This window comes from Penaeus chinensis, chromosome 22 (assembly GCF_019202785.1).
Source record: "Penaeus chinensis breed Huanghai No. 1 chromosome 22, ASM1920278v2, whole genome shotgun sequence".
Lineage (NCBI taxonomy): Eukaryota > Metazoa > Arthropoda > Malacostraca > Decapoda > Penaeidae > Penaeus > Penaeus chinensis.
The window spans coordinates 20,308,067-20,322,216 of NC_061840.1; the positions used below are offsets into that span (position 1 = coordinate 20,308,067).

Genomic DNA, 14,150 nt, shown 5'->3' on the forward strand with positions numbered 1-14,150 from the left:
CGTCACGAGTTCCTTCGCAAGGGATAGGACGGAGCTTTCTTCCGAATGACCTTGGTTTTGGCAAGTGGAGAACGTTACCCCGAGTGGCTGTCCTTTTAAACGCCGGACCCTTTGGGTATTTATTTATTTATTGAGATTTTTCTGCCGCATCAACATCTAAGGCCATTATTGGCGCATACAAAATATAGCGATAGGGTGGGGCTTTGGGACGAAGCCCCCAGGTAAAAAAAAAAATTGTTTCAGTAAGGCGATTTTTGTGGATTTCCAGAGGGACTGAGGGACTCTTTCCCATTCAGAAAAAATACAAAATAAAGCAATGAGAATTCTCCTTCGATCACCTCTTCACATAACTGCTATAAGTATTGGGACTACTTTCCTTTACACAAAAGCAGTTACTTTCTCACAGCTTTAGACATGTACAGGATACAGAGTATTTCATAATCTTAGAGTAGTAAAATATGAAGGTATAAGGCTCTCGAAGATTTAGAGATAGGAGGCTTTTTTCTGAAGTAAAGATAAAAGTCATTCCAGGTGCCATAAGGGATTTTGATTACACTGTTTTCGGAGTAGGTTGTATGAATGTGAAGGAGATCTGTAGCAATGAATGCAAGATATAAAGTGGTTCAAATAACTTTATTACGGTCACTGGTTCACTTCCTTGTTACATAACAAAATACATTAAAAGTGATATGAGTAAAGGACAGAGATTTACCATACCATAACTTATTAAAATAATAAATTCAAATATATATATCTCTCATTAACATATCCAAGCTTAACATTCAACTAAAATGCAAAATAACATAACTTCCAATGGATTTCAATAACGTTTCACTTCTTTTCCATAAGCTTGTGCCTGTCTATGATTTGATCACTAATTTCCTCAAGTGGTGATGATGCTTAACCAACAGGCAGAGGCGATGACTTCGGAAACTCCTGGGTCATCTGATCGCACCGTCAGCTGCATCGTCACGCCATCTGAGAGCGCTAGCTTAGCTCTCACCAGCACTTCGTGGCCACCGCGATAAGTACCTTTTCGAGAAAAATAAACAAATGGTAAGATTGTGTTCAAAATAGCATGATCATACAATGATCAATGCAGATTTATGTATAAAGGCAAAGACGGACAAATTCTGTATGTACAGAACGAAGAAGGACGGTCTTACCTGCAAGATATAAGGTGTGGGCACTCTTGCCTTCAGGAATGCGGTCGGAGCGGTCGCAAGGATGCATGCCCAAGAACTGTGTAACCTGAGTGACAGCTTCTTCCAGTGAGCTCATGGCAGAGAGGGCGAATGTGTCTTCCAGCTCATTAGTTGCTCCCAGCTCATCCCAGCCGGCAGCGAAGTTGTTGCGTGCGGCTCTCTGGACGTGGTCTGCTACACTAATCTCAATGTCCTCAAGCTGTTAAGAAATATGGAAACTGGGATAAGAACAACACAATACTGGTTTACTTAATGAATAGTATACAATGAAACAAGATTCCTTCTACTCAGGAACTGGTAAAACTGGAGAGAGAAAATAAAGAAAAAGCATAACTCACCGTGTAGTCGTCCTCATATCCATCCTCGGTATCGGGCTCTCCTGTAGCTGGATCGCAGTCCCGAACTTTGAATTTGAGGGTGGCCGAAAAGGTACCTAGAAGCAATGAGCTTTGGGTAAATAAAACACTAGATGCAAATGGAATTTAAAGATAAATAAAAACAAGAAACAGACTAACATCATCTGGAAATCAAAACAAAGAGGTACAAGATACATCCAGGTATCCTGACAACTTACCAGTAGTTGCCATAATATCTTCTGGAATCCGAAGAAGGGCATAGCTGGACCCTGGTTGAGAGTACGGCAGAGAAGGACAAGGGATGTACAGCAGAACATCCCAGTCCTCTCCTTCCACCACTACATTAACAGCTTCTAGTAACTGGTCGTTCAAAGTGTTGGTGCAGTCAAACTAAAAGAAAGGAGGAAGAATTTAGTTGGGCATTCACTGTGAGTGCGCTGTTCTAGCAATGCTAATGAACTATGATCATAATAACCAATCTCATACTGATTAAAGATACCTTTCATTCTCATCAACCTTACAGACCTGTATTTGCTATGATAAGCAAATCTATGATAGAACCATATGAAAGAGTAAATGTTCTTTTAAAGGCAAGTATGGACATAAACTAAAAAATAATAATTCCCCTTTATGCAGAAACTAATTTTCTCACCTGTAGAACAATGTAATCGCGGAATGTATGTTTGATGCATCGCACCATGTACTCAGTCTCTGACTCAGTGAGCTCCACTGGTGTAGATGACTTGAAGAGGGGACCCAGATTTGCAAACTGGGGTATGGCTGACAGCTGCTCTGCATACCTTGGGTAAAGGAAAAAACAATCAAATGCCAGTTTTGCAGACATGAAAGAGGGAAATAACACTGGAACATTGCAAGAATCTACATCGAACTTTAACATAAAGACTATGAGGATTGTAAAGTCCTGAAGGCTTTGATAACGTACTTCTCATGCGTGGGCACGACACGCTCCTCCTGCCGTGGTGCCACCTCCATGATGTTCTGAGCCTTCTTCTCTTCTTGTGGAGGAGGTGCTGTGGGCACTGCACGTGTCTCGAAGGGTGCAGAGGTGTCCGCGCGCAAGTACTGGACAAGGGCTCTCTCCAAGCTTGGAAGGGCAAACTAAGAGAGGAAAATTTTGCTTATCAATGATACACTACTATTCTCCTCCTCATATGCAAGAAGTCCATATTCAACACCAATCAAACAAGTTCTGGTACCAAATTAAGTTTCCAAAAAGAGCTCTAATAAAATCAAATTCCCTCCAATCTATTCAACACACACCTGAGGAGGGTTGAGGATGTAGCGGTGGATGAGAGCTGAATCCCTCGTGGCCAACACTGCGTAGTAGTAAGTGGCACGGTCACGAACCTCATCCTCAGTGTCCATCATGCAGCGTTGCAACAGAACCAGCACATTGCTCAGCAGGGTTTCACACTGGGCACCAAACTTGGCAAGAACAGATACCGCTGCTGCCCTCACAGCAGCATTCTGTGGGTGCAAGATGATCACAATTACTATGTTGTAAACTTTGCAGAAGAGATAATTACAATCCCGAAACAATAAAATAAAACATCTGAAAGAGGCAGTGCAAAATAATACATAAAGAAAGAAAAAAATATTGAGAAGAGGGTGAAGGGGAACACATTACCACAGAAAACACAGGTTACAAACCTCCAAGATCACACGGTTGTACACAAAACGGATGTAACGTGCCGGCTGGCGTGTTCTTGGTCCCTCTCGGCCCAGAAGGTGAAGGATTCGCACGGCAAGTGTTGTGTGCTCACAGTCTTCAATGAACTCGCACAAGTGATCCAGACCTATAGGAGAGAATAGGAGCATGATGCAACTTGCCTTTTCCTGCTATCACTAAGGGAACCAATCAATACATTTTGGGAGTCACAAAGGTTTTATTGGTCTCTCACCCTTCTCCTTCGCCTCTGGGTTATCCTCAATTATGGTGATGATGGTACTGGCAATGGCCTCCTTGTATGGAAGCCCACCCTCGCTACGGAGCATGTCCGCCAACTGGCCCATGAGCACAGCCTGCTTCCTTGGGTACTTCAATGCCAACGCCCTCAGTGCCTGTCGGGTATGGTGATTATCATTTCATACAAATAAAGAGAGAAAACAGAATTACAAAACCTAACTAAACACAAACTACATTGAGAATCATCCCTCTCTTTATGCATTTGGATTCACTTGATTATCAAATGACCATCAAACCCAAAAAGCAAGGCAAAACAGTAACGTAAAAAAAAAAAAAAAAAAAAAAAGAGAGAGAGAGAGAGCAACGCACCTCAACCACAACAATCTTGAACTCATCTGAGATGTCGTTCAGGAAAGAAGAGATGGACTTCATGAGGCGGTCAACGGAGCCCTCAGAGCCAGTCTTGAGCAGGGTGGTGATGGCCAGCGTGGCAATGGAGCGGTTCACATCCTGGATCAGGTTCTCCAGGTCAAGGTTGCAGGCCGTCACTGCATTGGGCTGCGTCATGGCCACCTTGCTCAGGGTACGTACTGCTGCGAACCTAGAGAGAGAGAGAGAAAAGGATGAATACCAATTTCATCTAAATACACACATAGTCAATGAATATAAAAGAAAGGAAGAAATGGCTTAATCATGTGACTGCATTAGGGGTTAATCCTTACTAATTTCTTAAAGAATTGTACAATGTATGACATACTATATTTCTAAACTCTTAGCACTCCTTCATCAAAACTTAAATTCTCAAAAATATTCTTATCTGGATCTGACCTCAGGGTTGGCTTGGGGCTTGAGAGGAAGAGCTGGAGAACGGAGATGGCCGGGGCAAGGTCCCTGGCCGATGACTTTCTCAGGGTGACAATGGCATTGGCTGCCTCGTAAATAACCATCTCTGCCTTGTGCCGCAACATTGACTCCAAGAAGTCAAACAGGCGGCAGTCAGCACCAGCCTCGTCCTCCTCAATGAGCCTGGCCACAATACGGATCTGGAGGAGAGATTGGTGGTTTGTATCTCAACATGAAATGCATAATTTCCAGATGGTAAACTATGAGTTTTAATTTTCTTAGGATGTACTTATAGTGAATTTCTGATAAGGCAATTCATTGTAGGAGGCATGAACCAAGACTATTGCTGAAGTAACGATTCTTGATTATGAGCAAACAGGACCCCCCCTGACTCTAGGCAACAGGCCAATCAGTAGTCTTTCCAAACATCACCATTAATCTCCAGGTGAGAAAAATCACCAACACATGGGCCTAAACAATGACAGTTGTGTCAACCAGGAACCTACCTAAAAAGAAAAAAGAAGTGGACTCACCAGCAGACAGATGGCGTAGGGAGATCGAGGGCCCGAAGACGTAAGCTTGGACACCATCTTTGTCACAGCCAGCTTGTCAGACTTGCGAATCTGGTGCAAGACTCCTAAGGCATGGAACTGAACCATCACACTGAAATGAATCTCTGAGTTAAGATACAGTAATACATAAAAGAGGTTGGCATAAGTTGGCATCGTATTACCTCCCAGGATTTGGTGATTAATGAAATGCATCTCTTTTCCTCCTCTCTATTAGTCCTTGCAAACCATCCTTTGGCCACTTAAAACCTATTTTCTGCTTCGCTTTTGAATTTTGAATATATTCTTCTAGGATATCCCACCCTTTTTTGCATATGGGCAGTATTACAGGAAAGCTAGTTCTTAACATGTATCTGCTGGGCCATGCCTATAGCCATCATAACAAACCGACTCATCATGCCTGGTACGACTATAGCATTGCAAAGTTCTTCATCCCTAGTCTAGGAGTTGTATATCAACATCAATACAATGAAGGACCAAGACCAGGTTCCAATCCCTTTACAACATCCCTCCTCCACTTACCAGTCAGAGCTAAGTGCCTCTTGCACTTCTGACACCCAGCGCTTGACCACATCGGGGGAATCCTTCATGATGTGGCGACAGGACACCAGGGCGGCACTGCTCACTCCCGGAGCGCGGTCCACAATGGCCTGCTTCATGTACCGCTCGATGGCTTGCATCATTGTTGCCTAGAACAGATGGTGAAAATACAAATGGAGAAAAACAAAAAGGAATTAGTATTTCCTAGTCATAATCACCATCATAATAATAATAATGATACATTACTTCTATAATTATACTTTCAAAAATTTCCTCTGGATTACATCTTAATATTTCAACAAACAATCCTTTATTTAGTCAAAATACAACTGCCTGAGAAGCAATCTGATGTCTACCAGACCCCCACACGGGCTACCTAGCCCCATGCTTCCTTGTCCACTTACATCAGTGATGCGGCAGAGAGCCCTGATGGCTGGTGCTCGGTACTGGTCTTCCCGTCCCGTCATGTCCTTGGTCAGGGATGATGTGACGATGATTGTATCTTCAGCCACATTGCATAATTCCTGAATTCATAAGGAAGAGAAAATAAAAGTTAGGAAGAGCTCTGTGTAGGGATATAGACCCACTTCATTTCATAACATGCTTTATGTTCATACTTGATACACAGAATATCTCAACTACTGACTCACTCAGTAATAAAACCTACAATATCCAAAGCTACTTCATATCGAAACAATTTAGTCTCAGACTAATTTGAAAATTACAAAAAATAAATAAAAATGAATCTAAATAACTGCCAATAATGATGATGAGAAATCAAAAGTTGATAATGATAATGAACATCGATAAAAAAAAGTAACTTCGATTGTGTAAAGATTTTAAACTTATATAACATCAGATTGTATGGAGGGGCACAGAACTTAGACACCCACCTTGATGCCAAGGTACACAAGCCGCCTTAGGACAAGGTCGTTGCTCTGGAACAGCTTGGTCATGGCGAAGAAGGCATCTGTGGCCTCCTTAGTGGCTAAGGTCTCGCCCTGATTGAGCAGGTACAGGATCTTGGTGAGGACATGCGTGCTGCGCTTGACGTTGACGGGTGTCTCGTTGAACACCCGTGCCTCCTGCAGCACAGACGTCTTGTCCACACTGTGGTAGGGGTTCCCGCACCCTGAGAGCCGGGAAGGAGGGTTGTCTTAAGAATATTTTATTTACAAATTTTTCTTTTTGAAAATATTTTGTTATGCACTGTATGAAAAGTAACAGAAAATCTTATCTTCTACATCAAGACATGTGAAATGAACTAAAGCAACAGAAGAAGATGAGAAGTTGCGAAAAATGGGAGTAAAAGGCAGAGATGGGGTGAGGAAAGGAAACTGGGAAGAAAAATGAGAAAAAAGAGAGATAGAGAGAAAGGAAGAAAGAAGCCGTGGGGACTAATAAGGTGACAAAGTGGAAGAGGAAAGGGAGTGAGAGTAATCGAGCCAAAAATAAAAGAAAAAAAAACCATCGCAGAATGTAATTTTACGAATTGTCATACCAAGTAACTCAATACGGAAACAAAACGCATAAGAAGCTGTGACGAAATATGTACAGTTGGCAATGCATCTACCATGCCCTCGGAGTGTGGAGGCTTGTCTTCAACCCAAACCAAATCTGACATGCTTTGCCGTTAAGCCAATGACTCTGTACTTATCCTGAAAGGTTTAATGATAGTCTGGCCTGACCTGTTGAAAAAACTTTTGGGTCAACAGACGCATCTTGGGAAACAGTCTTGTAAATCCACAGAAGCTGAACTGTAGATATATAGCAATACAGAAGCAAGTGTATGTAAAAATATGAATTTTCACTGCTGTAATAAATTGCCAGCAAATTGTACAAATTGTAAAAAAAAGAAAAAAAAAAGGGAGGAGAAAAAGAAAAAAAGACAAGAAGAAGAAAAAAAGCAATATTAAATTTTGTTGCCCTGTTGTAAGAATAACCAATAAATTTCAAAGAAAAGCAGACATGAGATGATAAAGAAAAACATGAAAATTACACTTTTACCTGTTTATCGCATTTTTTTCTAAATACTATATGTACACATTTTATAACCTTAAGCTCATGTCACTTGCAGTACTGTACAAAATCTAATGAAGACAAATGTATTGCATAATTAGGTAAGTATTGCATGGGCCCACAGCTGATGTTGGGAGATTCGCATTAATGTAGAAGAATCGACTCATCAATGCCACAGTACATGTTTTGAAGTCTGTGGCATGCTCAAAAATAAATTTGGGGAGAGAAAGGGCGAGGAGAGTGGAATGGTTCCTAGTTTAATCCATTCCTCTTGGAGGTGTTGGTAAATCAAAAAAATTAAATGGACAAACAACTTCATCAGTGTGGAAGTTCTTTTCCGGTTGAGAAGAGCAAATTAGGAGAAAAGAGTGTAACTGAAGGACAAGCACACAGCTCAAAAATCTTGGTAGACATTGTACTGGGCCAATGGTTGCCTCATCACAGGGGGAGAGGACAAGTGCTGGCCTTGATCAGGGATGATGAACTTCACAGCAAGTGTTACAAGGGCAGAAGGAACTATGCAGTACGGGAATCTTCCGTGACACTGAAGGTGAATGAAACGGCAACGCCTCACTCTGGTGGACCCCGAGCTGTACAAGCTAACACACGCACCCATACTAAATACATGTCGAGCATCGTTACCTACGGTCAACAGCTACCAGGAATTTTCAGCTGTCAAGCTAATGACTAGCTAATTTGTATGTATTTATAAGAGATAGAAGTTAAGCAAACTATTCTTTACTCCACCAGTCGACCTGATATCGCATGTCAAGGGCAAACGTCCAACCTTTGGCATGTTTGTGGTAGATCCCTCGATGGTCAAGTACAAAAGTTACAAAAGATGGTGCACCTGCAAAATTGATTAATGACCATTTGTACTCAGAACAAAAAAAACACCTCACACACAAAAAAAATATTTCTTGCTACACCCTTTGGGACAGAATTCTCTGAATTTTAGATTCCTTAGTGGCCAAGCGCAAAGTAACATTCATTTATTCTTTTTTAATACTGATAATTATTCTTGTATCACTAACTAAATCTTCTTGTATATCTCTTTCTTAATTAATTGTTTTTTGTTATGTGCAAATACTAGTGTTAGAATGAAAACATGAACACAACAATCTATAAAAGTTACAAGAAAATATAGGGTTTACATATGGTTTAGGATATCTTGCTTTTACAACTTTGGAATTTTAGATAAAATCTGTAAAAATCAAGAACTCAAATGATCATCCCAATAACTCACTATACTTTTCTAGCATGCACTATGCATCAAATAGGATGATGCAGGACCAACATTATATTTACTATATGTATAATCATTATCAAGATTATACAACTACCCCTATCTAATATCTACCTCAACATCGATTTCAGGAAAAAAAAAAAAAAAAAAAAAAAAGCACAGAAGTCATGCAAAGAGATCTATACAGACAACTAGCTCTCGCAAACTTTCTGACAAAATCCCAGTCACTGTCGAAAACTCAAAAGGCTTTTAAAACTGAAATGGCACAAAAAGCAGTAAGTAAATTTCATCTCCACTGCAGAAAAATTACTCCTTTAGTAGTAAAGCATGGACATAAAAAAGAGAAAGAAAAAGGGGGGGGGGGGGATTCCAATCAGGGGTGTTACCTGCAAACGATTCCAGTGATTACAGAATAACAAGAAATAATTACACCACAACAACAACAAATCTATGCTAGAAAGAGAAAAATATGGAAAAAAAATAAAAAAATAAAATAAAAGCAAAAAACACCAAACTACAACTTTCCACTGGGCTTACACCACAAAGACTAAAGACTATTTCAATACAACTCTGAAGCCCTTCCATTATCACAGTCAAAGCATGTTTTGGAAAATTGAAAACCCTAAGCTATGAAGGTTCATTCGTACAACTAGTCAAACTACCAGGTGTGGGAACTTTACACCAAGGCACTATTATCAAAATCATGCTTGAGCCGAGATATCCCAGACCCTTTGTCGGTTTGGATTAAATAAATAAATAAATAAAGTTTTATTCCATTTCTTACAATAGTTATTCCTGGTGTAACTGACTGTCTGTTTATGTTTGCTTTTATGGGTAACCATCCACTGGCAGTGGGGGATTTAAATGCAGGTCAGCAAGATTGCTAGACAAAAACACTACCACACAGCACACATTACTTGGATGCATGAGATGTCTTCAGGGATATTAAGTAGAAAACCTGCACCCACTCCACCCAGCTAGTAAATATACATTGCATAAATTAATCTCCTATAACCTTGCTTCCAAGTAACATACTTCTTTAAGTTCCATACTGTGAATAACAGTAATATGTATCTATTACTATCACTATTATTGATATAATGAACATAATTGTATGACTAACATAGGTAAACTGAAATGGCTTTAACATGGAGAGTATTCATGAATTTTAAGATTCACCACAAAGTCAGAATTTCATGATTTTTACATTATTGCCAACTCGAGTAATCTGGACAAGGTTTTGAAAACCTTCACTTGCTTCTATTTTCATTGAAACAAGTAAACAAAAATTTAATACAGATATTAAACTCCACCATCAACTCATTTCTTCTGTGTAGACATGTTCAATAAATTGGTTTCAGTATAGCACATTCTTTGATGATGCTTCCAGGATGTTAATCATCAAATAAAGAACCAGTCTAACCTTTATTGTGCTGAAATGTATGTCGTGGATGCAGGTTCAGCATTTTGCTGTGACACTGTTAGGCATGAAGGCAAAACAAGATCAACTTGCATGTGATACACAACACTGGGTAATTCTTGAGCATTGGACTGCTTCTTCCTTAGAATAAACAGCTTTGGTGTTCCAGTAAAAGTCAATAAATATCTAAGCCAATATTCTGTAGGATATAGCTTAGTCAGTTATTTGATGGCAAAGCACCAGCATATAACTACCCCTATCTAATATCTGCTCTTTCTTGCCAGAATATACTACAGATGATGGGAGTCTGTTTAGTTTTTGGCTATAGAGACACTGCAGGAGTATCTATGAAGAGCACTTGTTGGCTCACCTTCAGACTAACAGAGCTAGATGTTGCCTGCTATAATATTATCCCCTTTCTTCCGCTCTTTTTCTATGCCTCACAGTAACTCTACTAAGATTTGTAGCTCTCCATATGATTTATTATCATGAGAGAATTTTAAAACTCCAAAGACCAAATATACCCTTTCTTTCCCCTTTTTTCTCTCTTTTCCTTACCTGAATATGGTAACACAACACAATCATGCACAAAAAACACAACGTACTAGAGCGAGATGAGCTGGAAGTCCGGCTATAAGTTTCGGACTCCCTGGCCCAATGCCTGGACGGCTGTCACTGGAGTCAGTGACACCCAGAGATTTCTGGCACCATCATTGGAGGGTTAAGGAAAGAGCCATCTATCTATTTTCTCCCCATTTACCTGAGCATCAAATTTTGTCTACAGAAGATTTCTAATGTCAAACACTTCTCAATCAACAGGCCAATCTTAATTACATTTCTTTTCCTGTTGCTTCAGTTTGGGCCATCTTGCAGTTAACTATTTGAAGCCGTTCCAAGCTGAAGATGCATGTGATTACAGTATTGGATTTTGTCTGGGATATACACTAAGGATACGCCACGAGGTTTATCATCAAAGTTGGAATTAGTACAAGCTCTATCCTGTCAAAAAAACTTGTGGAGAATATTTATTGACGACTTTATTGCTAGGCCCTTGAGAAGGATGCTACCATTCTTGCTCCAGACTGTACACAGTTCAATTTCATTTTGAATAAGGCAGAGATCAAATGTGTTTATATACATTTTGTCTCCCCTCTCAACCCAGAGCCCTGATTTTTCTCAGGTCCCCCAAGCATTTCATGTTAAAGTGCTTGATACCAAAAGCGATGCACCCTCCAGAGGCGAAGTCCTAAGACCAGGGTTTCATGCAAACCCATAAATCCAAACCTAACCTTTCCTACCCTCGATTTATTCCCTAGATGGGCAAGCCCACCCCATAACCCCTGTTAATTGGCACTCCATGTCAGCTTACAAAAAACTAACATTGAGAACTCCGGCTGTGAAAGGGTGTTGTGTACTTAGTTTCTGAGCGATGATATAAGGATAGCTTTGTCATTAAATACGAGGCTGAAGCAGACATAACTGTCATTTATTACTCTTTCTCTTGTGTTCTATATGATGCAAGTGTCCATTTCCCTCTATCTCTGTGTCGCTCCAGTAACATTAAACCCTATTAATATAATTTCCGTAAATACCGATCCACAACCACTTAATCTCCAAGAACAACAAATATTTGCCATACATATACCTAATACGTATCACACATTACATAATAAACGCAGGATACCAACATGACTCGAGAAACAGAACCAACAAACATACGTTATTCCTAATCAAACATAACCTCCAAGAAAAATTGAGAGAAATAATGAAAACAAATCAACATTTTCCTCTCCACCTGCACATATCGCCGGCCACGTAGCTCCCTTGAAAACCCCAATTTTCTCCCTATTTACCAACTTTCCACCAACCCAAACGCCCCCGCATTAATCCTCCCTCTTCCCTCATTGCCCCGGACCGAAATTTCACTCCATAATCACCATCTTCCTCGTCTTTTTTCGCCTGTTTGAAGGAGCCGATCATCTTGACGTCGATCAGCTGACAGATCTTTGTTTACGCCACGTAGGAGACGGGGACTGAGCCGGCGGTTCTTTTCGCTCCTCGCCGGTTCTTGTATTTTTATATATTTTTAAATTTCTTGTGCTGTTTTTGGCTATTTTAATGTTTAGGTGAGTTTATGAGAATGTGGGTTTTGTTATTGTGGTGTTGTTTATGGTTAGTTTTAAGTTGTTTGGAGGTATTTCCTTCAGATGTGGGAAAGATGATGATGTGTATGATTATTATGAAAGTTATAAAGAAGATATTCTCCTTTCCATAAACACACACATCAATGTTATGAATAACATATATATTGTACAAACACACACACACACACACACACACACACACACACACACACACACACACACACACACACACACACACACACACACACACACACACACACACACACGCACATATATATATATATATATATATATATATATATATTAATTGATTTATATATATATACACACACACGCACATATATATATATATATATATATATATATATATTAATTGATTTATATATATATACACACACACGCACACATATATATATATATATTAATTGATATATATATATTAATTGATATATATATATACACACACATACACACACCCACACACACACACACACACACACACACACACACACACACACACACACACACACACACACACACATATATATATATATATATATATATATATATATATATATATATATGTGTGTGTGTGTGTGTGTGTGTGTGTGTGTGTGTGTGTGTGTGTGTGTGCATATACAAAGTTTATAAATGACACCAAAGCAAAAAGAAAAGAAAAGAAAATCAGTGTAAAATATAATAGTTTCCATTATTATATTTTCTTTAATATATTTCATATGTTTTACTCTAATTAATGGCACACTATTGTATTCACGAGCAAAGCAGTATATCAAAGTTATATAGTAATTATATAGGCCCAAGAAACAGACATAGATTATGGTAAAGTCCTTATTTTTGTTAAAGGATTATGTATATATAGATCAAGCGGTGTTATGTTGAATAAAAAAAAAAAAAAAAAAAAAAATACAGAACATACATAAAGCTGGATAAGAACCTTGCTGAACTTCTTGGATATTGAACTTTTTCAAAAACTAAAGTAACTATATTGAAGGATCGGGAGCATGAGGTATGGAAGGAGGAAGACAACTAAAGGAGGAGAGAGGAATAAAGAAAAAGGAAAAAGGTGAAAGGAAGTTAAGAAGAGATTATACACAAATGAGGTTAGTTTAGTGGAAAGTACTGTGCATATCGCCTTTTGTCTGTTTGTATATCCTATTAACATATCATAAGATTTATTTAATAAAATTCTTTCGTTTCATCCTCATCTTCAATTCCCACGAAGGCTGAAATCTGATCAAAATTTAATCCGTGAATTTGAAATCTGATTCCCACCGAATGATATTTATTTACTCTATGGATCTACTGGAAAAAGTACTCGACTGAATCACGTATTTCAAGGTCCTATGTAAGTTTAGACCTCGATTTTCCAGACACAAGGGATGAATATTCTCATATATATAAGATACCATATTCTCATATATATAAGATACCATATTCTCATATATATAAGATACCATATTCTCATATATATAAGATACCATATTCTCATATATATAAGATACCATATTCTCATATATATAAGATACCATATTCTCATATATATAAGATACCATATTCTCATATATATAAGATACCATATTCTCATATATATAAGATACCATATTCTCATATATATAAGATACCATATTCTCATATATATAAGATACCATATTCTCATATATATAAGATACCATATTCTCATATATATAAGATACCATATTCTCATATATATAAGATACCATATTCTCATATATATAAGATACCATATTCTCATATATATAAGATACCATATTCTCATATATATAAGATACCATATTCTCATATATATAAGATACCATATTCTCATATATATAAGATACCATATTCTCATATATATAAGAT

At 38.6% G+C, this 14,150-nt stretch overlaps 1 protein-coding gene across 1 annotated transcript; it reads right to left on the bottom strand.

The window, feature by feature from the left end:
* Positions 1-614: 614 nt before the first annotated feature.
* LOC125037045 (coatomer subunit gamma-2-like) lies at positions 615-12,158 on the bottom strand. Its single transcript, XM_047630014.1, has 16 exons — positions 12,063-12,158; positions 6,334-6,572; positions 5,845-5,964; positions 5,423-5,589; positions 4,865-4,994; positions 4,317-4,531; positions 3,858-4,089; positions 3,484-3,643; positions 3,233-3,378; positions 2,843-3,049; positions 2,505-2,680; positions 2,214-2,361; positions 1,780-1,951; positions 1,544-1,638; positions 1,167-1,404; positions 615-1,032 (listed from the first exon to the last, which is right to left on the bottom strand). The coding sequence occupies exons 1-16, from the start codon at positions 12,103-12,105 to the stop codon at positions 884-886; spliced, it is 2,637 nt and encodes an 878-aa protein (XP_047485970.1). The 5' UTR covers positions 12,106-12,158; the 3' UTR covers positions 615-883.
* Between the last annotated feature and the right edge of the window lie 1,992 nt (positions 12,159-14,150).

Excerpts from the sequence above, each read along its gene's own strand:
- LOC125037045 (XM_047630014.1), bottom strand. The coding sequence starts at position 12,105 with ATGATCGGCTCCTTCAAACAGGCGAAAAAAGACGAGGAAGATG. Across the intron at positions 5,965-6,333 it reads TTGTGTACCTTGGCATCAAG|GAATTATGCAATGTGGCTGA; the intron begins GTGGGTGTCTAA and ends TTATGAATTCAG. Across the intron at positions 3,379-3,483 it reads CCCAGAGGCGAAGGAGAAGG|GTCTGGATCACTTGTGCGAG; the intron begins GTGAGAGACCAA and ends TCTCTCCTATAG.